The sequence below is a fragment of the Colius striatus genome, chromosome Z, assembly GCF_028858725.1.
Source record: "Colius striatus isolate bColStr4 chromosome Z, bColStr4.1.hap1, whole genome shotgun sequence".
Taxonomy (NCBI): domain Eukaryota; kingdom Metazoa; phylum Chordata; class Aves; order Coliiformes; family Coliidae; genus Colius; species Colius striatus.
In genome coordinates this window covers 81,470,874-81,494,752 of record NC_084790.1, presented here as the reverse complement: position 1 = coordinate 81,494,752, position 23,879 = coordinate 81,470,874, and the positions used below count along the sequence as shown (strand labels likewise).

General features: G+C 40.1%; 1 protein-coding gene across 2 annotated transcripts in view; it reads left to right on the top strand.

Moving 5' to 3' along the window:
* The window catches only part of RIT2 (Ras like without CAAX 2), a 196,554-nt gene extending 176,973 nt beyond the window's left edge, over positions 1-19,581 (top strand). For both annotated transcript variants that reach the window (XM_062018765.1, XM_062018766.1), the window contains exon 5: positions 19,354-19,581. In XM_062018765.1, the coding sequence (XP_061874749.1) occupies positions 19,354-19,581 (228 nt within the window). The remainder of the gene's footprint in view (positions 1-19,353) is intronic.
* Positions 19,582-23,879: the final 4,298 nt, after the last annotated feature.

Here is a 23,879-nt window from a genome sequence, read left to right as displayed (position 1 = left end):
CTGTGGCAAAGAACCCACACCACAGATATTCACCAAGGACTGGGTCCCATGTGAGGGACCCTGTATTGGCAGAAGACGCAGCTACTGGGAAGAACCCACACCAGAGAAGTTTGTTAAGGACTGTGCCCCAGGGGAGGGACCCCATGTCAGAGCATGGGAAGAATGCAAGGAATCGACCTCATATGAGCAGGGAGAAGTGGCAGAGCCCATCTGTGACAGACTGACCACATTCCCTATTCCCTGCCCCCATGAGCCATTGAGAGGGGAGGAGGCAGAGGTATCCGGAGCAGTGATCTGGGCCTGGGAAGAAAAGAGGGATGGGAGAGTGAGATCTTAAAGTGCTGGCTGTAAATTTCTCATCATCCTACTCCCTTTTTGTTTTTTGTTCTGTTCTGTTTCTTGTAGATAGAATAAACTTTCCTACTTTCTCCTTTCAGTCAAGTGCTGGAGTCTGTTTTGCCCGGAACCATAATCGGCAGCAAACACTCCCAGCTCTTGTTTTAATCCATAACAAGCTTGCTTAACTTTTTGCTCTCATTTTGCCATCTTAATGAGGGTTAGGGTGAATGGGGGCACCACGCGATAGACTGTTGTGGTGCTGCTGTGCTAGCTGGGTCAAACCATGACACTGGACTGTTAATATCTGTGACTATGTGTGACTCCAACTGTAACCATTACAGAATGTCTATTTGCACATATGAAACCCAGATACACTGAGACAGACAGAGTACCACTGAGATACATCTCATAGTGTCCTTTTAGCAGTGCACTCAACTTACTGACACCTAGCTCAGCAAACTTCTAGTTTGCTTATACCCAAGAAAGTTGAAAGGACAGGCATCCTTACCCAAGACAAGAGAACTGTTACAACCAATGGGCAGAGATAAACATTTGTATTTTTTATGAGTAACTGTATTGATTTCACAGGACTACATGCTCAAAACACTAGTCACAGAAAAGAAAGTGAGTCAACATCAGACAATCCCTAGAAAACCAAAGAAATTGAAAACTGTTAAATCCTATTGCAGATAAGCTGTAGTGTAATTTTCATTTAAGCTATTTACTCATCCCATGGATAGTGCTTTTCTGCAGTATACAGTGTGCTCCACCATCAGATTATGGAGTGCAAAGTTCAAACCATGTTGCAGAATGAAAGCAGTATTGAATAGTGGATATAGATCAGAACAGTTCATCTTTCACCAGCGACATCAGAGAAAAGTAACCATTGCCATAAATGTCAAATATATATAGGAAGGCAGCAGCAAACCACCTTTTCATGGGTAGGTGTCAGTGTCCACAACTGATTCTGAAAAGGTGCAGTCATTCTAGATTCAAAACAAATAAGATCTTGGATCATTTTAATCCATCTGTGGTCTAAACTGCTCCTTTCTTTCACTGCCTCTCTCGTTTCCTCACTTTTTGTTTTGAATACTCAGGTATATCACCTGTTTAGATATGGATGACTTTTTGTTATCAGATTGAACCAAGGTGTAACAGGGAGTTTTCCATTTACTCCAGTAATTTTGCTTTATTTGCTGAACCTTCTAGCCTGTATGACATGAGAATTGAGTACTTTTACTCTCATTTTTTGTATGTAAAAACTTTCCACCTCTCTCTACCTCTATGGAAGAGTTATCTCTTGTTATATTTAACTTTACTGAGCAGTTACATCTGCACATATATTTTTTGAATGGCCTTGAAAGACACTTCAAAGTGTCAGAGGCTCAGCTGGTGAGTGCACAGTCAGGCTTCTTGATAAGACTGTATAGCCTTTTGCAGATGTCTGATTTTTAAATATCAATTACTTGAGCTATATAGTTTAAATTTAAATCAATTTTTTTTTGTGAGTTTTTTTTTTTCAGTTTCAGCCACCTTAAAAGAAATACATTATTTGTTTTTGAAGCAAATCCTTCCCAAAATTCATGTCCAGGTATGTGATGTATACAAAAAATGCCTGGTAACATTTAACATGGATTTGCCAAGAACAAATTATGCCTGACAAGCTGACAAAGTGCTGTGATGGCCTTCAGGTGATTAGCTCTGTGAATGTGAGAAGCAGATTAAGATTACCTTGGCTTTAACAAGAATTTCAACTGTCTTTCATAGTGTCCTTGTAGCCAAATGAGTGAGATATAGTTTGGACAGATAAACTACAAGGTGGATGGGAATTATCTGGACCCAGAAGCTCAAAGGGTTGTGATGAGCAGTGCAAGTCCAGCTAGTGACAAACTGAATATCTTTCCAAACAGCTGAATGCTGGGGTGGAAAGTACCTTCACAAATTGTAACTAATTGAGTGGTCTGGGTGATATATTGACAGGTAGTGCTTACACACAAAGAGAACACTGCCAGATTGGAGAAATGGTCTCACAGGAAGTCCATGAAGTTCCATAAAATCAAATACTAAGTCTGCAGCTGAGGTGGACGATATCATGCAGTAGTTCCATTTGTGAACCATTGGAGAGAAAAGAGCTTTGCAGAGGATACAGAAGTCCTGGTAGCTGAGTTGGCTGTGAACCAACGTGTCTTTCTGATGAAGGTGAATAGATATATCCTGGTTTGTAAAAGTGTAGCCAGCACTTTGTCGGACCTTGATTCAGAACTTGTGAGAACATATGTGGTCTAGTTTGGGCTTTACAGTAGAAAAAATAACTTGATGTACTGGAGTGAGTTCAGTAGAAACCCCCAAGCTAGTCTTAAAGATAGAGCACAAAATATAACAGGAGAGATAGAGATCTGAGCTTGCAAATTGTTCAGAGAGAATCATCTTACTGTCTTCAGCCACCTAATAATTGATAAAGTGAAGACAAAGCTACATTTTTCTTGAAGATGAACATTGAAAGGATGAGAAGAAATGAAAAAAGATCTACAGCACAAGATCTGATTAAGTATGAAGCATTTTTTTCCCACCACATGAGTGGTTAACGGTAGAAAAAATGCCCATAGTAATTGTGAGATTTCCCTCCTTGAAGGTGTTCAAAATTCAACAAATATGACCTGGGTGGGTGGACTCTTTGTAAGGAGGAGTTTGGAATGGATGACCTACAAAGATCTCTTCCATCCTAAGCCATGCTGTGATTTCCATAGATCTTTTAGCAGAATATATTTAATTTCAGCTTGAAAAAAAAATTATAAGCCATAGCAACTGCCTCTTTGCTCTGAAATGACATCTACATTTCTTTTTCCACATCTTCTTCTCAAAGATATCATTCTCATCCTCTTATAAATATTCTTTCCATTGAGTATAACAAAATTTTACCACAGGTAGTTGTCATTTTCTAAACCATTTAAAAACAGTCATTTTATTTCTAAGGGTAAAAAAATAATGGGGTGATAACATGTCCTGAATTACTGGTGACAGCAACTGTTAAGGCTTCAAGCATTTGCTGTTTTTCACCAGCTGTTACTTTTAGTACCAGCAATTTTATTCCCCTAAACTTAGGTTGATTTATGTATTTAAGGGGGGAAAAAAAAAAAAAAGCAACAAAACAGCCATTAGGAAATTGTAAGCGAGCTTCCTGAGAGAAACCAAATGAGATATTGTCTGTATTTATCAGTGTTATACCTGCATGGCTGGGTAAAGGTGTTACATCCATTCTTTAGTCTGGACTGTGGTATTGCTTATTCAGGCATCTATGGCAACCTGTGACAGTTCCAGATATACCTACCAGACATCATGATTATCAGTAAGAAAGTACTATTAACATTTCATCTGACAGATTAAGTTGCTCCTGAAAAATGTTATCTTTCTTCCTCCCAGTCTTTAAACTCTTTGTGTTTTAGGGTCTTATTTATTTTTAAAATAATATTCTTTATGTATATCTTTTAACTTACATGTTTTCCGTTTCCTATCCTTTGTTTTCAATCTTTTCAGCCTGATTGGGTACAGAAGCAGTGAATCACCTGGCTGACGATACTCCAGGATACAATCCATAATTTTTCCTCTAAGTATTTTTGGAAAAAACTTTTAAAAAGGCAGGAGGGCAGCCTGGCTTGTGGTATCCATGCTACACAATGGTGTCATTTTACCTTTTCAGTGCTGTTTCCAGAGTCTGGCCAGACTGCAGGTCTGAACTAGATAGCAGACTGAAATATAGGGTATAAATAAAAATCAGAAAGCACTCCTAATCTGCAGAGAAGTTGATGCTGAGTGCCTCCCAGTACCAAAGGGACTGTTTCTCAGCATCCTCATCCAAGTTTTACTGTAAGACCAACCTTTTCTGCCAGATATATGGAAGAGGCTTGATCTGATCCTAGCAGTATTTGTTGTGTGTATGTGTTTATGTGAGCAGGTGTACATTCATATATGCCTCTAGGTAAAATGAGCTACATCTTTATCAATGATGGACTGAAAAGTCTGCTACTTTGAATAAGAATGTGAGTTTATCAGCTGTAATCGTGATTGGGCTCTCACAGTGTTTTAATACAGCATCTTTTACACATCAAAATAAGATCTGTGTAATTGGATATACACGTCATGTATAGAGGTTGAATAGATGTTTTCAGATCTTTAAATATCTCTTCCAACACTTAAGATCCTGTGATTTTGTTTTTTAAGAAGTTTTTTCACATTCTACTCTAGATAGTAAAGACATAATCTGTCTTCATCTCTTTCACCATTCTTCCACTTTCATATTTCTGCTTCTCATTTCTTCTGTCATCACTATATTCTTTCATTTGTGACGATGAGAACTACTGTCCCCATCAATTTGCTTGGCTTCAGTCAGAATTTAAGATTCTAGAGAAAAAATATTAATCCTCAAAGATAATCATTGCTTCAGTTTCTGTTAATGAAGTATTAAAGATATCTTGGGGATGTATGCAAGAAAATTTGAGACTATACTCATCAAAGTTAAGATTCTGCCAGCTGTTAGCTGTTATAGGTGCTCAGACATCTGAGCAAAAATCAAAGCCCATAGGCAGCAAACAAAGAAGGGTTATCCAAGGAAACTACTCATTGAGCATTGACTTTGCCAGCAAGACAAGCCAACCCACAGATGTACAAACAAGTTACCACGGAAACTATCCAAGTGCATGTTCTCAGCCTGCAGCAGAAGTGAGGTAATTTGAGTGAGGTTAGCAGGCAATAAGAGAGCTTGTTATGTCTAATTAGCTAAATGCATTCTTACAGCTCTTCCTACCCACTGGGTATTTAAGATTTTTCATTTTTCTCCCTCAGTACATTCACATCTCACTGTTATCCCTTTCATGGGCAGTTCTTCAGACTCGATATTTTATTATGCATTGTCCATGCTGGTGGATCACGTTGCATGATGGAGCTAAGTGGATGCTTCTTATGCAGTTGTCATTCTTGTTTTAAGGTCCTATGTCATGGACGTCTCTCTTTCAATACTTTTGCGACCAAGAAAAGACCCTTTGCTCATCCATCCATAAGCTCTCCTTTCAACATGTTATAAAGGAACTGAAAAGGAAGATGCCAGTGAAACGCCCATTAATTTTTTCCAGTCAATTCGTATTCTGAAACAGTGTAATATTTTGCCTGAACCAATATTGACATAGAGAAGATCAATGTCACTAGTTTAATAAAGATACTGTACACGTATTTCTCTTAATGAGATTGTTTGACAAACCTTCTCAATAAACTTCAGAATTACTAAACCCTCAAAATTAATTACATGGTTAAGAAAAAAAAAAAAGAAGCAAACCAGCTCACCACTCCCATTTCCTGATGTAACATCTCTTTTTGCATTAGATAATCTTGTCTTCGGAAAGTAGCTCAAATGCTGGAAAGGAGAAACATTTTTCTGCAAGGTGTGCGTAAGGTACTTTGATAACTTATACATTTGCAACACTTGTTTACTTCAACATATAACTTCTGGAAATAATACTAATTTATTCCATTGCAATCCAAATCTCTATAAATCCATTATAAATTCTTCCTCTGTCTCCCTTCTGTTGAATAACCACTTGAGCAGCCTGGACAGAATCCCTCAATCCCAGCATATGACAATTGCATGGAGATGAAAGGAGAAGGAAAAGATTTGTTACTATCCTCTTTTCACTGCCAGGGACTTAGCATACTGTTGTCTCTCTGTCTTCAAGCTGTGTCTGGGAGTATGTTTAGATGAGACAACTGTACACCAGCATAAATTGTATTGCACTCCATGTAGTATGAAGCAATATGTGATATCAGGACACACAGCACTGTTTACTTCATTTGGAACAAATATTTTATGTGACCTTTTTATTCCAGTGTTTTTTATTCCAGCTCATATTCAGCTTAAGTTTAGCTACCAAGATTATTTAGGGTCTAGAACATCTCTCTGAGGAAGAAAGGGTGAGAGACTTGGGGCCGTTAAGTCTGGAGAAGAGAGAAGGAACGTTATCAATGCTGATAAATACCTAAAGGGTGAATGTTGAGAGGATGGAACATCCAGTCTTTTTTCCATGATAGAGCAGATCATCCTAAATTCTATTACACAGCAGATCCAGGACAACCAGATGATCAGGCCAAGTCAGTATGAGTTTATGAAGGGCAAGTACAGTTTAACAAACCTGATCTTCTATGATGGGATGACCCCCTTGTTGGATGAAGGAAAGGCTGTGGATGTTGTCTACCTTGACTTTAGTAAGGCATTTGGCATTGTTTCCCACAGCGTTCTCTTAGGGAAATTGTCTGTTCTCGGCTTGGATGTGCACACACTTTCCTGGGTGAAAAACTGGTGAGATGGCTGAATCCAACAAGTTGTGGTCAATGGAGTTAAATCCAGTTGGCAGTTGGTCACAAGTGGCATCCTCCAGGGCTTGGTGTTGGGGCCACTCCTGTTTAACATCTTTATTAATGATCTGGATGAGGGGAGAGAGTGTACCCTGAGTAAGTTTGCAGGTGACACCAAGCTGGGTGGAAGTGTTGATCTACTTGAGAGTAGGGAAGCTTTACAGAGAGATCTAGATAGGCTGGATGGCTGGGCCAAGGCCGATGCCATGAATTTCAATAAGAGTCTTGAACTTGGGCCACAACAACCCCCAGCAGTGCTACAGGCTTGGGGAGGAGTGGCTGGAAAGCTGCCAGGCAAAGAGGGAGCTGGCAGTGTTGGCTGACAGTGGCTGAAGATGAACCAGCAGTGTGCCCAGGTGGTGAAGAAGGCCAAGGGCATCCTGGCCTGGATCAGAAACAGTGTTGTCAGCAGGAGCAGGGACGTGATCATTGCCCTGTACTCAGCTTTGGTGAGGCCACACCTCAAATACTGGGTCCTCTCTTTGCAAGGATGTTGAGGTGCTGGAGAGAATCCAGAGGCAGGCTACCAAGCTAGGAAAGGATTTAGAGCACATCTCATATGAGGAACAGCTGAAGGATCTGGGGCTGTTTAGCCTGGAGAAAAGAAGATTCAGGGGAGACCTTTTTGTTCTCTACAACTGCCTTAAAGGAAGTTGTAGTGAGGTGAGGGTCAACTTGTTCTCCCTAGTAACCAGCAATAGAACAAGAGGAAATGGCCTCAAGTTGTACCAGAGGAGATTCAGGCTGGATATTAGGAAGAATTTCTTTCCTGAAAGGGTTGTCAGGCATTGGAACAGGCTGCCCAGGGAGGTGTTGGAGTCACTGTCCCTGGAGGTGTTGAAGAGATGGGTGGATGTTGCACTTTGGGAAATGGTCTAGTGGTTGATAGGGCTGGGACAAAGGCTGGACTCGATGATCTTAAAGTTCTTTTCCAGCTGAAACGATTCTATGATCCTACAATAGGACAAGGGATAATGGGCACAAACTGGAACACAAAGAGAAAGTTTTTCACTGTTGAAGTGAGGGAGCCCTGGCCCAGGCTGCCCAGAGAAGGTGTGGAGGCTCCTTCTCAAGAGGATCTCAAACCTTCCTGTATGCATTCCTTTAGCAGAGAGTTGGACTAGATGAGCTCTAGAGATCCCTTCCAGCCTTCACCATTCTAAGATTCTGTCATTCTATGGTATGTATAAACATACCTCTTCCTCATCTTTTCATTAGCTTTCCAGATTTTTTTTATCTTCAAGTGCCTTGAACATTGCAGTTAGAGGCTGTGTTACACCTGTCTTCAAAGTAATATCGTGACAGAGAGATTTGCATAGGTTACTAAGTATTAGGTAAATTTACCCAGTACTCAGTGCCTGAGTCCCAACGGAGAACTGAATTCAAGTGATCAGTGAAATTTCAATGTTTAACATATAAATTAGATGCCACTAGACTATGGATAGATAAAAGATATGGAGATTGACTACACTGGACTGATAGTTAACTTGTGCTCACAAAACAATAGAAATCACTTGTAAAATTAAAATCAGAGTTCAGTATCAATAAATTTCAATTTTCATTAAAAAAAGTATAAAAGTACATTTGTAGCTTCTTTGACATGTCTCTTTTTAATAACCATCTGTTGTTGGAAAATGATAATTGATTAAATAATTGAATATACATTCCTTTCTTGTGAACTTAAAACCTCAATTCTTAGATATCTTTCCCTGAAAAAGTCTGGTCTCCTCCTGGGATGTTCCAAACTGAACTGATGTAGAAACATCTTCTTTTTCAACCACCTTATGATCATCTATGTCTTCATCTGAACATTGCAATCAAAGTACCTTTAAAGATGATGGACAATTTAGAAAATTGTCAGATCTCTGAAAAATGCTTTGAGCAATTGACCCATACTTGTTCGTCTGGAAGACTGATGCTAAGGTTTTAACACTTCCACTCTGTCTTCAAATTAGACCCAGAGCTATCACTGACTGATGCAAGATCATGTGACTTTGAGTATCTAATTCACTCAGATCCTGAGGCTATCTCTCTAGAAGCATTTCTTGGTATAAAGATGCTTTAACCCTGTCATCAGTCTTGCTTTTTACAAGATAAATTCAAAAGAGTACAGCCTGTAGTAGAGACGAACAACTTTAGAGTCTAACATGTAGTTAACACCTGGATTCCATAGCTATTTTTACATCAAATGGGATGTTGACTTAGCATTACTTCTGTGAAATAACAAAGTACTATTCTTACAAGTTGGAAACAATAGATCTGTGTTTTACCAGATTTGCAAATAGGCAACTGCATAAAAAATGGTTCTCTTTGCTCAAAACACTCACTCAAAAAGGAATGAAATTACCTGAAAGCATAGTTCCTATTTACAAGGGTATTGTGTATCCAAAGCATGCTTGTGTGTATGTGTCTAAAAATCTGAAAGGGAGAGACAGGCTAGATAGAAAACAATGCTGGGCAGCTATGACCATGACAAAAGATGATAAAAGTCTCCAGAAGTTATTCAAGTGCGAACTAGTATTGGATTAATTTTTTCTATATGAAAACATGGCAGATATCTTTAATGAAATAGCTAATAATAGCTTAGGATCTTCAATATAAGAGTGTAGCAATGACCATAGTAGATCAGAGAAAATGTAAGCCTAATCTAACAGTGGTCAACAGCGAAGAGCATAAGAATAAGTGTTCAGTGATGCTTCATCAGATTACTTTCCCAGTAATTACTTTTCCAACAATTTTCAGTTAGATGAAATAAAAATATGATTGTTGTTAGCTCAGGAAAATGTTTAAGCTAAGCTTCATGTCCCACCTTAGTGACTAACCAGGTGAGAAGTTCCTCTCCCCCTCTACTCTGCCCTGGTGAGACCTCATCTGGAGTCCTGTGTCCAGTTCTGGGCTCCCCAGCTCAAGAGAGACAGGGAACTGCTGGAGAGAGGCCAGTGCAGGGCCACCAAGATGATCAGGGGCCTGGAACATCTTTCAGACGAGGAAAGGCTGCGGGACCTGGGGCTGTTTAGTCTAGAAAACAGAAGACTGAGGGGGCATCTTGTTAATATTTACAAATATCTAAATTATCGGTGTCAGGAGGTTGAGACATCCCTTCTTTCTATAGCAGCTAGCAACAGGATGAGGGGGAATGAGATGAAGCTGGAACAAAAAATATTCCTTTTAAACATAAGAAAAAACTATTTTACTATGACAGAGCAGTGGAACAAGCTGCCCAGAGGGTTTGTGGAGTCTCCTTCCTTGGAGGTCTTCAAGATGTGAATGGACATGATCCTGTGTGACCTGATCTAGATTGACCTGCTTTAGCAGGGGGGCTGGACTAAATGATCTCTAAAGGTCTCTTCCAGCCCCTGACATTCTACTATTCTGTGACTGGTTTTGTCTACAAATTTAATTTTTCTCAAGACCATTGTATGTTTTTCCTTTTAAAAATTTACAAATAAGTTTTAGTGTCCCACACTCTCCATCCTCCATCCCCTAAAAATAAGACACAAAACTTGTCTTAGACCATCTGGGTTTTTTTCTGCATTGCTAAAACTTTCTTCATATTCAAATACAAAAGCCACATGGGAAGGGAAGGGAAGGGAAGGGAAGGGAAGGGAAGGGAAGGGAAGGGAAGGGAAGGGAAGGGAAGGGAAGGGAAGGGAAGGGAAGGGAAGGGAAGGGAAGGGAAGGGAAGGGAAGGGAAGGGAAGGGAAGGGAAGGGAAGGGAAGGGAAGGGAAGGGAAGGGAAGGGAAGGGAAGGGAAGGGAAGGGAAGGGAAAGAAGTTCTGATCCTCTGTGCTGCAAATGCCTTCAGAGTCTGAAACAGCTGAGTATGTGGTATGTATAATACTGTGTTGTGTATTATTTTTGTGGCGTCCAGTCTATCAGGGCACATGCAAGATCAAATTTTCTCCTTGGCCCAGTCTCCTAATCCTGTCTACATTCATAGTCATTCATGTTAGATCCCATTCTGGTCACCAGGAACTCTGAAGTGTGAAAAGAGTTAAAAGTATCATGGAGTGGCAAGATAGTATGGAAATCATGGAAAACTCTTGTAAAGACATGAACTTTCATGTAACTCTGGGGAAGAAGAAAGAGAAACAGAACTAGTTGCAATACTCTTTCAGTAATGATTAATTATATGGCAGCTTTTATCTCACCTCGCCCTGTAATCTAGAAAACCAGCAAAGCTGAGCTGGCAGAATTGCCTGCCATGAAGTCAGAATGAGGTTTGTTCAACTAATTACTTTTGGAGACTTCCAACTGGATTTAAGTGTTGACATCAAATTCTCCTCTCACATTTCTGCAACGTGTTACTCATTTGCTGCTCAGGCTGCTGAAAAGAGATGTCTGCTTCTCCAGGGACTGAGGAAAAAAATACGGTGCACATGTTTGGTTAAATGAAAAATGATGGTTTGTGTCAGTAGAAACTATTTGTGAATTCTAGTGGAATCCTGGCCAAATCAAATTGGTAACTGCATTGTACACATTTGTGAATGGGACCATACATAGAGATTAAATGTTTGTTTGCAGAAGGAAAAGTTTCAACATTATATTTTTAAGCAATAAATCACCTTAAAATTAATTTAAAATTCTGAAACAAACCAACATTTTTTGTATTGAAAGAGATGGACACTGGAGATTTTAACATCAAGGATTTTTGTTTTGCATTTACTGTGTGTTTGTTTAGAAATGAAACATAGTCATACTGAAGGTCTGGCCACAGACAGGAATCTCTGGTTCCTCACACAGCCCAGCCTTCAACATTTCTTTCAGTCTGAATTGAATTTCATTAGATCTTGTTCTTTCCCCTCCTTTCATAGATGTCAGTGTTCAGTAGCAAGAATATAATAGGCAGTTTATAAATGTAAATATCTGAAGAAAGAGAAGAAGGGTAAAAGAGTATGGAACGCTTTTTTCTTAAAAAAAAAAAATCTATGACATGTGAGCAAGTAAAAACAGTGTTGCTTGTCTTAAAAGGACAGAAAGATTGATTTTTCTGTTTTATTTGATTCTGCTCAAGTTTTCAACCCCAGCCTCTGCTATAATATCAAAGTATTTGAGCTTTGACCTGAACAATACCATTTCACACTTGGAAAGATCCTTGTACCAGCCTATAGAAAGCCTTTGTCACCATGCCTGTTGATAAAAGAACCTGTCCCCTGAAAAAATGAATAGCTGTCAAAAAATGACATAGATATATCTGCTTTGGGGTTAGTGGATTGGGTTGCATGTTTCTCAAAACAGGAACCAAACGCCTATAGTGAAAGTCTTCAGCTCTAGGAAAAGCTGGTGGCAGTGCAGGAACACTCAGTTCACTCTTATCTGGACCCAGTCCCATCTGTCAAAATCAAGGGCTTGTCCCTGTCCACATTACTGGGTAGGTCCCTGACACTTGGCAGTACTGAGTGCCCAGGGACCACCTGATTTCTTCCTGGTTCCTTACACATACAGTGATGAACTGAAACTAGTGAAAATTAGTCAGTCTTTGTTATTGTTTATTATTAATGAGAAAACTCACAGGTGCTGGATGGAATTGCCTTTGGCATAAAATCAGTGATCAGTGCTGAGATTAGAAAAATTAACACTCATGTCTGATAGACAATACTCTTTCAATTTTGCTTTTAGTTCTCCAGGATGGCATTTGCTTTCTAGAGCCATGTGATTATTTTTCTCTTTTCACAGAATCACAGAATCTTAAGGGTTGGAAGGGATCTTGAGAAATTATGTAGTCCAGCCCCCCTGCCAGAGTAAGACTACCTAGAGTAGGTCACACAGGAATTTGTTCGGGTAGGTTTTGAATGTCTCTAGAGAAGGAGACTCCACAATCCATCTGGGCAGCCCCTTACAGCACTCCCTCACCTCAACAGGGAAGAAGTTTCTCCTTATATTTCTTTGGAACCTCTTATGTTGTTGGTTGTAACCTTTTTCTCTTGTCAAATTTCCTTATTAGAAACTTAGGAAATTTTTAATATCTTTGATCTCTTCCACCCTTTACTGTGACATTTTACAGGTTTGTGGCTCTACAAAAAACTTATGCATTTTCCAATATGCTGAGGGAATGGACTATGATGGGAAGGGATGCAAACACTTTTGTGTTTTCTTCTGAATTTTCTGCCTGTGTCTAAATTGTTAATCAAGTGATAGCACCCAGTCTGGTTTATGGTTCTTGTTTTCTGGAAACAAGAAAAAATCCACCAGAGAAGAGGGAAAAGGACACTGATATTTCCCAGACACTATTTGGAGTGCTCATGGCTTTTCCTACTCCTTTCAGCATTTACTATAGTGGAAACAAGACTGTTCAAGATGCTGCTTCACTCCCTTTGCTCTGTAAGAGTTTTCTTTTCAGCAATTCAGAAATTATGGCATGTCAAAAATATAGAGCTTGATCAAAAAGCAGGGAAATTCCTCCAATTTACCTCAGTGGGATTTAGATGAGCACTGTATTGAGCTACATATGTCCCTTCTGTCTCAGATTAGTGATCAAGACCAAAAGTCTTTTAAAAAAATAAACAAAAAAAAGAAATAAAAAATCATAGAAAGAATGTTTTGGATCAATAATTATCACTCTGTTTCCCACTACAAAGTTAATGAGGACTGCCAGGGTGGAAGTCTATAACAAAAATTTAGGAGAATCCTTGTAGCCCTTAGCGTTCCACCTTCAGCCTCCAGACCTATCCAAGGCAAACTGGAGGCCCCAGTCACCGGGAGAAAGCTACAAAAGCCATCTCAAGTTGACCATGCTGTTGCAGAGATAATATTCAGAAGAGGAAACACATTGCATTCCTTCATGAAAACCACCAATAGCTCACCAAAGATGAAGTCAATGAAGTCTGTTTTGGAATGTTTCTGTTGCTGCCTTGACCAAAGGAGGAGAAAAAACTGAACACAAAATAGTCTGATTCTGATGGAGATTTTCCAGCTAATGACAGTCCAAGGGCAGAGGTAGACTATTGATCTTTTTCTTTCAAAAAAGAATTGTTCTTCTGAGACTCAGATATTCTTTTGTTCTACATATGGGGGCAATGATTGCCAATTGCTCCCCACCCACCATCCTGTCCAGGTGGCTTCTTGCTCTCCTTTGGTTGTGAAAGGGCTGACCTTAGTAGGGAACTAGCCATCTTAAAGATGGCAGCTCATCCATCACAGCTTTCACAGGCTGTCAGCGTTGCATTTAATCTCCCTTGTAATTTTCCAAAGGAGGATTGCAAAAGCCACAAACAGAATCTTAATGCTCTAAAATGCGGTTTGTAGCCAGTGAACAGCTCCTGTCTGTGTGAACTTTTTCTTCGTTCCAGCTGCCTTGAATTCAGCACACAATCTCATGTGCAGTTCACAGTCCATATTCTACTATAAGTGGTATATTTTCCCTCTCCAATTACATGTGTACAAGTGTGCACTCAGAATCATGCACTTTGCAGGGAAGGCATGAAAAGACTCTTCCTGGAACTCACACATCACATTCATGAGGCTTCATTGCCCATTTTATGGACTTGACCTTCAGGGGTATCTTGGTCTTTACTATGAGCTTCGTGTCCTACTTCTGTAAGTCCTGATCCAAATCTTTCCTGGACAATCACAGTTTTTAAAGTTTATATCAAACTTGAGAAGATTCTTAAATTTTACATTTTCATTTCCTTCACTACACTAGTCTTTCACCTTCATTTCCTTCTTATAGTTTACCTTCAAAGGAACAAGGTAATTGGAATCAATATAACCAGAATTATACTCTGGGAAACAATGCCAAATTCAATCATGGTGGGTTACTCTAAAGATGAGATATAAAGCTCTCCTTCCCAGATATATATTCAATAGAATGACCTCGCTCTCTGACCTTTCTGTCCATGTCACACTGACAGATCATATCTTCCACTGATACAGACCAGCGGAAACTGCAATTTGTCAACAACTCCCTGAGCTGTGCAGATTTGGGATGGATTTCTATGATATAGTTTCTCTTCTGGTAATAAGATGGGAACAAGGTAAATCCCTGGAATTATGTGAAAGTCAGTGACCTCATCAAGGGCTTTATCCTTTGTTTCTCATTCCATAGGTGTCTCATCTCTTGACAGAATTAGGAACTGAAAGATGTGTATTTTTCCTCTAAATGTCTACCTATATCTACAGACTTCTCAGAGAACAGATTAATTGAATTACTAGAGCTATATTTTTATTGATGTTTGTCATTTAGGCCCATCCAGGGACAAAAGACCATGATTAGACTTAAGTACCACACACTTGAGAATTTATAAAGGACAGGGATGGCTTAATTGCCTCTTAAAGTTCAGGACAAAGTAGACCAGGCTACTCGGCTTAGGGAAGAAGACAGAAAACAATTTCATCCAACACCAACTAAAGCATAACGATAAAACCCCAAAACATAACCAACACAAAACAACACAGAGTGGTACAACGATGAAGAGTACAATCAGCCCTTTATACCACCTTCTCTCTACCCCTCCCCTCTTCATGGGCTCAGAGCCCTGATCCTGATGTGTTTTTCTCCTTCTCCTCTGAATGGCCGGCGGGGGTGGAATGGGAGTTCCAGTCAGTCTATTCCTGATGGCTTCTACCATTTGTGTCTCCTCAGGGCAGATGGGCTCTGGACCAGTCCTCCCTGCTCCTCCATGGAGTACCTCTCACACACAGCAGCCCTGCACAGGTTGCTTCAATGTGTGTTCATCACAAAGGCTGTAGCTCTCCACCTCTCATGAGGGTCTGCTCTGGAGCTTGCAGGCTCTCCAGCATGGCCTGTGCCATGGCTGCCTCCCCACACAGTCTCTGCCTATCCAGGAACACCCACTTGGAGCTGCTGGTGGCTCTCAGTCCTGCCATTGCCCTGCATGGATTGCAGGGGCACAATTGCTTTTTCACCACAGATTGAAGAGGGATTTCTGGTCTGGTGCTCCTCCTTCCTTCCTCCTTCTCTGACTATAGGGTTTGCGTGGTTGCCTGCATCTTGTATCATTCTTACATCTCCTCCCAAGTACTTCAAATTCCCATCCTTAAATAGTGCTGGCAGAAGTGCCAGATTGGTCCAACTGGACCAGAGGTGGGTCTGAACCTAAGAGCTGGGAGAAAGTCCAACAACTCACTGCAACTCCCTTGCCCTGCTACCAAGCAAAAGCAGTTCCTCTCAAAACCATGACAGTGTTGGAAGCAATAATGGTAATTGTGACAGTATTAGACGACAGAGAAGCTTGTTTTCAACCTTGAAATTGAAAAGCTTCAGCTAAACGTCCTGAAATAGTTTGTGCCAAGTGTCCTCCACATGTTGAAAGAGTTCATAAAATTTCACCCAATCATTTCCTGAGGACAAGATTTAAGAAAAATACCATACTTTGAAATAAACTACTGTCTCTTATAACTGTAATGTTGTTTCCATAATTTGGCAGGAAACTGAAGTCTAAAACCAAACTTTTGCTGTATTTTACAGAAATCCAGCTAAATTTGGCCAAGCTACAGGCCTTCAGCCATATAGAGACTGAAAGGATGTCTTTCTGCACAATTTATTTCTCCTGAGTTCTCACAGTTCTTATCAGTCTTGTTTCATTACAGAACATAGCATGTTTTCCCTGTAGGATTTCTTCCTTGCAGGTGAGAGAAAACAGATTTTTGATCCTAGAAAAGACCAATAAAAGAAGAAAAGAAAAAAAAGAATTGAACAAAGGAGAAATTAGATGAGTAGAAAATCACAGAGTAAAAGGAAGGGCATTTTCCTATATTTGGGTATTTCTAAACTTGTATCCTAAATATATTTACAACCTTAGCATTCTTTAAGTATGTTTCCATTTATGTGCATTTTTTTTTCTTTTTAGGTAGTGAAGGTATAAAATTTTCACTGAAACTGCAGCTCTGTGTAATCATTTACTCAGAACTGCAGTGCCTTTAACAAAATAAAGAAATCTTCCTTCAGCTCAATCAAAGAAGAGCAAGAAAAAAATTATTATAAAGTCCAAAATAGACCAAAATAGTCTTCTATCCAGACAATCAATTTCTCAATGGTGCCCAACAGACATATTGAATCACTCATTTTGCTTACACAGCTGCCCAGAGGAAAACAAGGACCATATTGCTACCCATCTCCTTTTGCTAAAGGTTGGCAATTACAGTAGTTGGAAAATGGTAACAATCTTTCATTGTGTCAGTGAGTATTATTTGGGTTGGCATACAATCTCCCTGCTTGCACTTACAGTATTCCTAATTAAATTAAGATTATATTTGTAACATAGAGGAATGATTCTAGTTATGTTTCAAAGTTTGTGACACAGTACAAAGGTGATGGGGAGGAATTCTGTGGTCTGTGTTATTGTGGTGGTTTAGCCCAGTGTCCACCAAGTCATAAAATCACTCCCCCTTCCAGAATCGGCAGGAAAGAGAGAGAAGTATAACAAATGGCTTGTGAGTTGAAATAAGGGTGGAGAGATCGCTCGGCAATTAATGTCACGGTCAAAACAGACTCAAGAAAAAGGGAGAAAAAGGTTTGATTTATTAAAGAAAGAATAAAAGCAGGGAGATGAGAAATAAAACCGTCTTAAAACCAGTTCCCCCCACCTCTCCCTCTTGCCAAGACTCTCCTTCCTTCCCCCTCAGCAGTGCAGGGGATGGGGGGATGGGGGCTAAGGTCTGTTCATTACAGATGAACTTTTCTGCTGCTTCTCAAGGGGGGGGCTCCTCACACTTCCCACTGCTGCACTGTGGGGTCCCTCCCACGGGAGAAAGTCCCTCACCAACTGCTCCAGTGTGGCTCCTTCCCACGGGCTGCAGCTCCTCACACCCTGCTCCAGCACGGGGCCTGTCACGGGGCAGCTCCTCACACCCTGCCCCAGCGTGGGTCACCCACAGGAGAACAGTCCTTCAGGAACAGACTGCTCCAGCCTGTGAACCTCACAGGATCACAAGCCCCAAAAGCAAACCTGCTCTGGCCTGGACTCCTCCTGCATGGGCTGGGCTCCTAGGTCCTGCCAGGAGCTTGCTCCAGGGTGAGCTTCCCACAGAGTCAAAGCCTCCTTCAGGCATCCGCTCACTTCGGCTTGGGCTCCTCCACAAGCTGTGAATGGGTCTCTGCTTCCCCGTGGTCCTCCATGGGCTGCAGGGTCACAGCTGCCTCACCATGGTCCTCATCACATATCACAGGGGCACCTTTCCTTTCAGTGCCGAGTCACCCTCCTCCCTCTCCTTCTCCACTGAACTTAGTGTCTGTGGAGATGTTTTTACATTCTCCCTCCTTGTTGTTGCTACAGTTTTGCAGCTGTGCAATAACTTCTTCTCCTTCTCAAATACGTTATTCACAGAGGCATTACCTCCATCACCAATTGGTGAGGTCTGGGTCAGGTGCAGAGTCCAGCTTAGAATTGACTGGCCCTAACCCTGTGAGCTACAGGGGAAGCTCCTGGCAACTCTTTGGTTAAAGAAGCCACCCCAGAATCCCGCCCTGCTACAAAAAAACCTGGCCCAGGCAAGACCACTACAGTTATGCAGGTATAGATTTACCTCCAGGATGGAGTGAACTGATTTTCTGTTTCATCCCAAATCTAAGTTGTCACTGTGTCCAGCTTTACAGATAGTAAAAAAAAAAATGCAGTGACATGATGTCAGAAATTTATCATAAAGTTAATGTTTATTTCTCTAAGAAATATAAGTGACACTTTGAGAGCATGAAGGTAGGAATGGGAAAAAAACTCCAAGAATGGCCTCATGGTAGACAACCACAATGAAGACTTTAATAGTCTGTTTTGCTGAACACTTGCTACATGTTACTGTATGAGCTCTCAAAGTGCAAAATATAGTAGACAGTGTTATGTTTTCTGATAAGTATTTAAAATCTATCTAAACCATGCATTAATCAGTATGCTAAGCATCCTTCCATTTGGCAAGATAGCAAGTGAAATGCCAAGAGGTAATCCATATGGAAATTTTAGGACTAAGATCTCTGTTTCAAAATTTGGGTGAACTAAAAGAGTCTTTGGTCCCTCTAGATTCATGGTGATTACGCCCCTTAGAGTTCCCCAAAATGCAAAAACACATTTCCTACGTTTTCTCTGAGAATAGTAAGTGCATGAGGCCACTTAGGGAATATGAGTTGAAAACCAAATGAATTTTGTATCTTTGTACAGCTTAGGCATGAGCTAAGTGATAGGATTACAAGCCTGCCAAGACCAAAACACGTAAAGGTGTGTTCAGAAATTAATGTGACTGAAAAATCTTGAGCTATGAAAGCTGATGTGCTTAAAAAGTCAAGTTGTCTCCAGGATTAGGTTAATGCTGAACATGGATTTTCTAGGACCTTAATTCTGTGTATGTCTTTCTAGCCATCTGTTCCAGTCTGTGGAATAAAGGTTCCAGCACTATTGAGCTACAGGATTACTCCACTAAAGAGGAGAAAGATGTGGAAACATTGATCCATCAAAATTAGGAAAATTATATACTTGAGTACATGAATATTGCCAATACGCTCTGGATTCAGTCTAATTTTTTTCAGTCTTGAATATTATCTCTTAGAATATTCTGTAAAATTAAAAGTGAGTGATTTTCAGTATCCAAAAAGTCAAGACTATGTGTACTGTACTGTTTGACTTTGATTCATGATCAGATAATATTTATGGACTTTTCTTTTGCATGTAGGTCTCAACTGAAGAAGGAATGAGCTTAGCCAGAGAATACTCCTGCTCCTTTTTTGAGACTTCAGCTGCCTTCCGCTTATATATTGATGATGTCTTTCATAGACTTGTGAGGGAAATCCGAAGGAAAGAGTCTTCACAGACAATGGTAGAGAAGAAGATGAAGAGGAAGGATAGTTTGTGGCGGAAACTGAAAGGATCCCTGAAGAAAAAAAAGGAAAGTACAACCTGAGGAAAATTCCCCATGAACCACCCATCAGGAGCTGACCACAGTATCCTGTAACAGTTCAAAAAGGTGGCATTGACATAGCATCTTCCAGACCTGTTCCTGGAGTTCCTTCCCTTCAGTACTCATGCAGAAGTAGCTCCTTGAAGGCTCAATCCATGATTGCCCTGTGGTTCCTCTGTATCATAGATAAAGTCACTTAACATATCCTCTCATCTTTTGTCTGCAAATATAAGTGGAGGAAATAGTGTGTTTTTTCACCCTGTGATCCCTGACTGGTCTTCAAATACTTGGAGTTAAGACAGACATCTAAGGCAGAACCAGCTTCCACTAGCTGTAGGTCATGGATGCACTTATTGCATCCTTTCTATATACATGGATCATTTCACCATCCCAGGAATGAATAGCATTGATTTCAATGGACATTCTGACTATTTAAGGACTTTAGAATTTGACCTTCAGCTTTGCATTCACATGTAGGTTTAGCGTTAGACTGTGCTCAGCCTGCATGCCTGTGTCTGTGTGTGAATGTCTGTGTATGAATCTGGCCCAAAGAAAACCCTGGAGGCTCCTGATTTTGACCCTGTACAGCCCTATTCCTCATTGTGTTCCTTCCATTTAGCAGGAAGGGTTGACAAGCTTAGCACAAGTCACACACCAGCTGTCCAGGGGATGCAGGGCTGTTGCTCTGACTCTAAACATTACTCACCACGATTGGCTAGCAGAGATGCAATGTCCTACAGATATGCAGTGCATTAGAATCAGAACAATTTGAGTTGGAAAATACTTTTAAAGGTCATCTATTCTATCTCCTATGTGATGAGCAAGGACATCTTCAGATTGCTCAGAGCCCTGTCCAACCTAATCTTGAATATTTCCAGGAATGAAACATCTCCCACCACTCTGGGCAACCTGTGTCAGTTAGCAACACTCCTGCATCCACCAAGAAGCACACAAAGGCATTGTCTGCTGATGCTTCCCAGATTCCTCCCTAGACCCTTGCAGCTCTGTTCCAGCATGTAATAACATCTCTGATGTAGCATCCAGCCCTTTACTTCCTAGAGAATTGCATCAGATCAGTCACCATCTTTCACAGTCTTTGTCCATCCAAGTGAATAATTTGATTGATCAGTTGGACAAGTCTTTTAAATATTCCTTTTTAAAGCTGGCATGAAGTAGAATATAGTGGCATTGACTATATTTTGTCAGAAATAAAGATTGTGTTTTCCATGAAACCATACTAGCAGTCAGTGTCATTTGTGTCTGTCCTGGGCTGATAATTGGTTATCGCTAAATCATTAAATCATTAATTCTGTTCACCACTTTCCCTTTCTTTAAAGAAAGTGCAATGGTATTTTTGATTTGTCAAAGATTCTACTGTATGCAGTTAGGTAACATGTGGCTATATTTCTATTGTGTAAAGATTATTTCAGTAGAATAAAAACACATGCATGCATTTAAGGTAAATTTTTCATTTCCTGCCTCCAACAGATGATGCTTGTATTTCTATTGCTGTAATTATTGGTATTATTTTACCTGTATTGCCACAGAGATTTTAGGTCAAGCATCTTAGAGACAAAGAGATGTGCTTGTTCAAAGAGTTTGTGAGCAAAGTTATTTTGGAGAGACAACAGGAGGCTGTGCTGAACAGATGGCAGCTATGAGACAATTAATAACAAGGGGAAACATCTGTGACTGTTCCAATATTGCATACTGCATAAAAGGGAATGAAGATGTTCCACGTGTTAAGAGACCAGAGAAATTACTATCCTGAGAAACCCTGAGGGATGCTCATTGGACTTTTTCAGTCAGATGCTTAAACTTTGAGTTGACTGAGAGCCTTTCAGTATTGGTTATAAAATCATTTCACCCACCCAACGGAGGGGCATATATCAGCAGTGGCTTGGGTCCCTAGTTTTAAAGGTACAATTCCTTCAAGTCAGTTTACAATATAGAAAAGGTTGCAGAAGAGGGCATAGATCTAGCTTAAGACCAAATGTTAAATGGATTAATATTTTAAACACATCCATTCTCTCTCTCACCCATTAAGGTCATCTGGCATGGAGCAACACCTTTCCACACTGTTAAACTCTCTTAGCCTTCACAGCAGGGTTACCACACACAATCTGCTGTTGGAAGTGGTCCCTGGACTATGTTATGTTCTGCACTGTGCTCAGCAACTGTTTACAAAAGTGTTAGCTTGTTGTGGTCTGAAACCAAGATAGGGATCATGTTAACAATTTCATAGATTAGATGCACTTAGGTACGTCCTTGGGAATGTTCAAATTACTAGTACAGGCACAGGTTACACAGTTGTATTTCAGATGTGTCAAGCTCATGAAACCTCCAGGTTCGGAGTGTCTTCACAATCAGCACCTACATGACACATTTTGAGATATGTCTCATACTAAGTTAGTCTCTTCAGGAACTTCTCTGATGGCTAAATTCAGATATGATAAACCTCATCTTTAACAATTTGTCCACCCAGTATCTATGACAGAGAATGATGCTGTAAATGCTTGGCATTAAATCTTGTCCCTGAAACACCTACCATCCTTTATTTTTAAATTGGGAAAGCCATTCTGATTTACCATCACCCAATTCCTCAATAATCTATAATGTTTAACCGCAGTTAATTGAGCAGAGCTGATGGAGGTTATAGTCAATGAGGATAACATAAATCACAACTGCACTAGAGGCTGAGTGCAGCTGCTTTACCTAATTAATCATTACGATTCCACCTCAGAAGATTATATTTAGCTGTCAAACTTTCTGTCAGAATTAAAAAACAGCATCTCTGTGTCTAAAGACTTTTCCACCTCTGACTAGTCTCTCATTTAATCATGTCTGGAGGAATGGAAGAACAAAAATACCACTTTATTTTTCCGTGTTGCTTACAGTCCCATGAAGGTGGAATCTATAACTTACTCTACTGCCAGACTGTATTGCAACTGGACCGTAATTCACTTTCCTCCAGAATTATAATTAAAGGCAGATAATAAATAAAATAATAACACTGAGCAAATGTATCCTTGGTCTCTCACAAATACATAATGTATGGCAGTTAACTACCCTTCTTCCCAGTTATGGCAGATCACATGTTGCATCTAGTTGAGAAGTAATCTGGGGAAAGCTCTGTCAAAGTAGAATATTTCAGTACTTAAGTTTTCATTTTTCATGGATTTTGCATACAGACCTTAGGACTTAAGCATGGAAACCTTTTGTGTTCTCTCAGACTGTTAGTTCACGAGCTATGTTAATCATAGAATCAGAATGGTAGGGGTTGGACGGGATCCCTAGAGATCATCCAGTCCAACCCTCCTGCAGAAGCAGGTTCACCTAGATCAGGTTACATAGGAACATACCCAGGTAGGTCTTGAAGATCTCCAAGGAAGGAGACTCCATAACCCCTCTGGGAGCCTGTGCCAGGGCTCCCTCACCCTGACAGTGAATGGTCTGGTATTTTTACAAATGATTGAAAATTATTTTTTACATACACAAAAAATGTATATTTTTAGACTGAATTGTAAGAATACACAGCTAGAATGAAAAAAGGGAATTCTCCTCATTTTGTCTACTATATATTATATCATATATATGCACATACAATGAATTAAAAAAACATCTATAACCAAAAATATGTAGAATTTCTATATGACTCTCATTCTGATATAGTTTAATTAAATATTTTTTGAGAACTTAGCCATTTTTAGACCTTTCCCTCAGGGACTCTCTTCTGAGACGTAATAGACAATTCTCTTACAAAAGGTACAGAGGCACTTATTTACCAACTTGATGCTCTATTTTAGAGAGATGTACTGCTTAATAGAGTCTTGTATCAGGAATGTCACCGAGAGACTACTGACATCCTACAGACTACTTACCATTATCCATTGCTGTTGTTTCATATGGACATGAGTGATACAGACAGGAGCACTCTAAGGAATATCAAGAAAGATTAAAGAGTCCTGGGAGCAGAAGTAAGAAATTCTTGAGTAGTTTTCATCTGTCCTCCAATCAAAGGAGAAGGATTTGAAACGATTAGTCAAATTTGGCTAATAAATTACAGAACCGATGCCACAGCCAAGGATTTGGATACTTAATGGGATTTGTTTTGAAAAACCTGGTCTCCTGAGGGCTGGTGTAATCCATCTGTCAGAGAAGGGGAAGAACCTCTTTGGTCTTAGGCTCCTCAAGTTGATGAGCAAGGCTTTAAACTGAAATTTCCAGTGGAAAGGAACCTCAATCCATCCCACTCCTTCCAGTTTGATGCCATTGCCAGCAGTAGATGCCCAGGCCTGGAA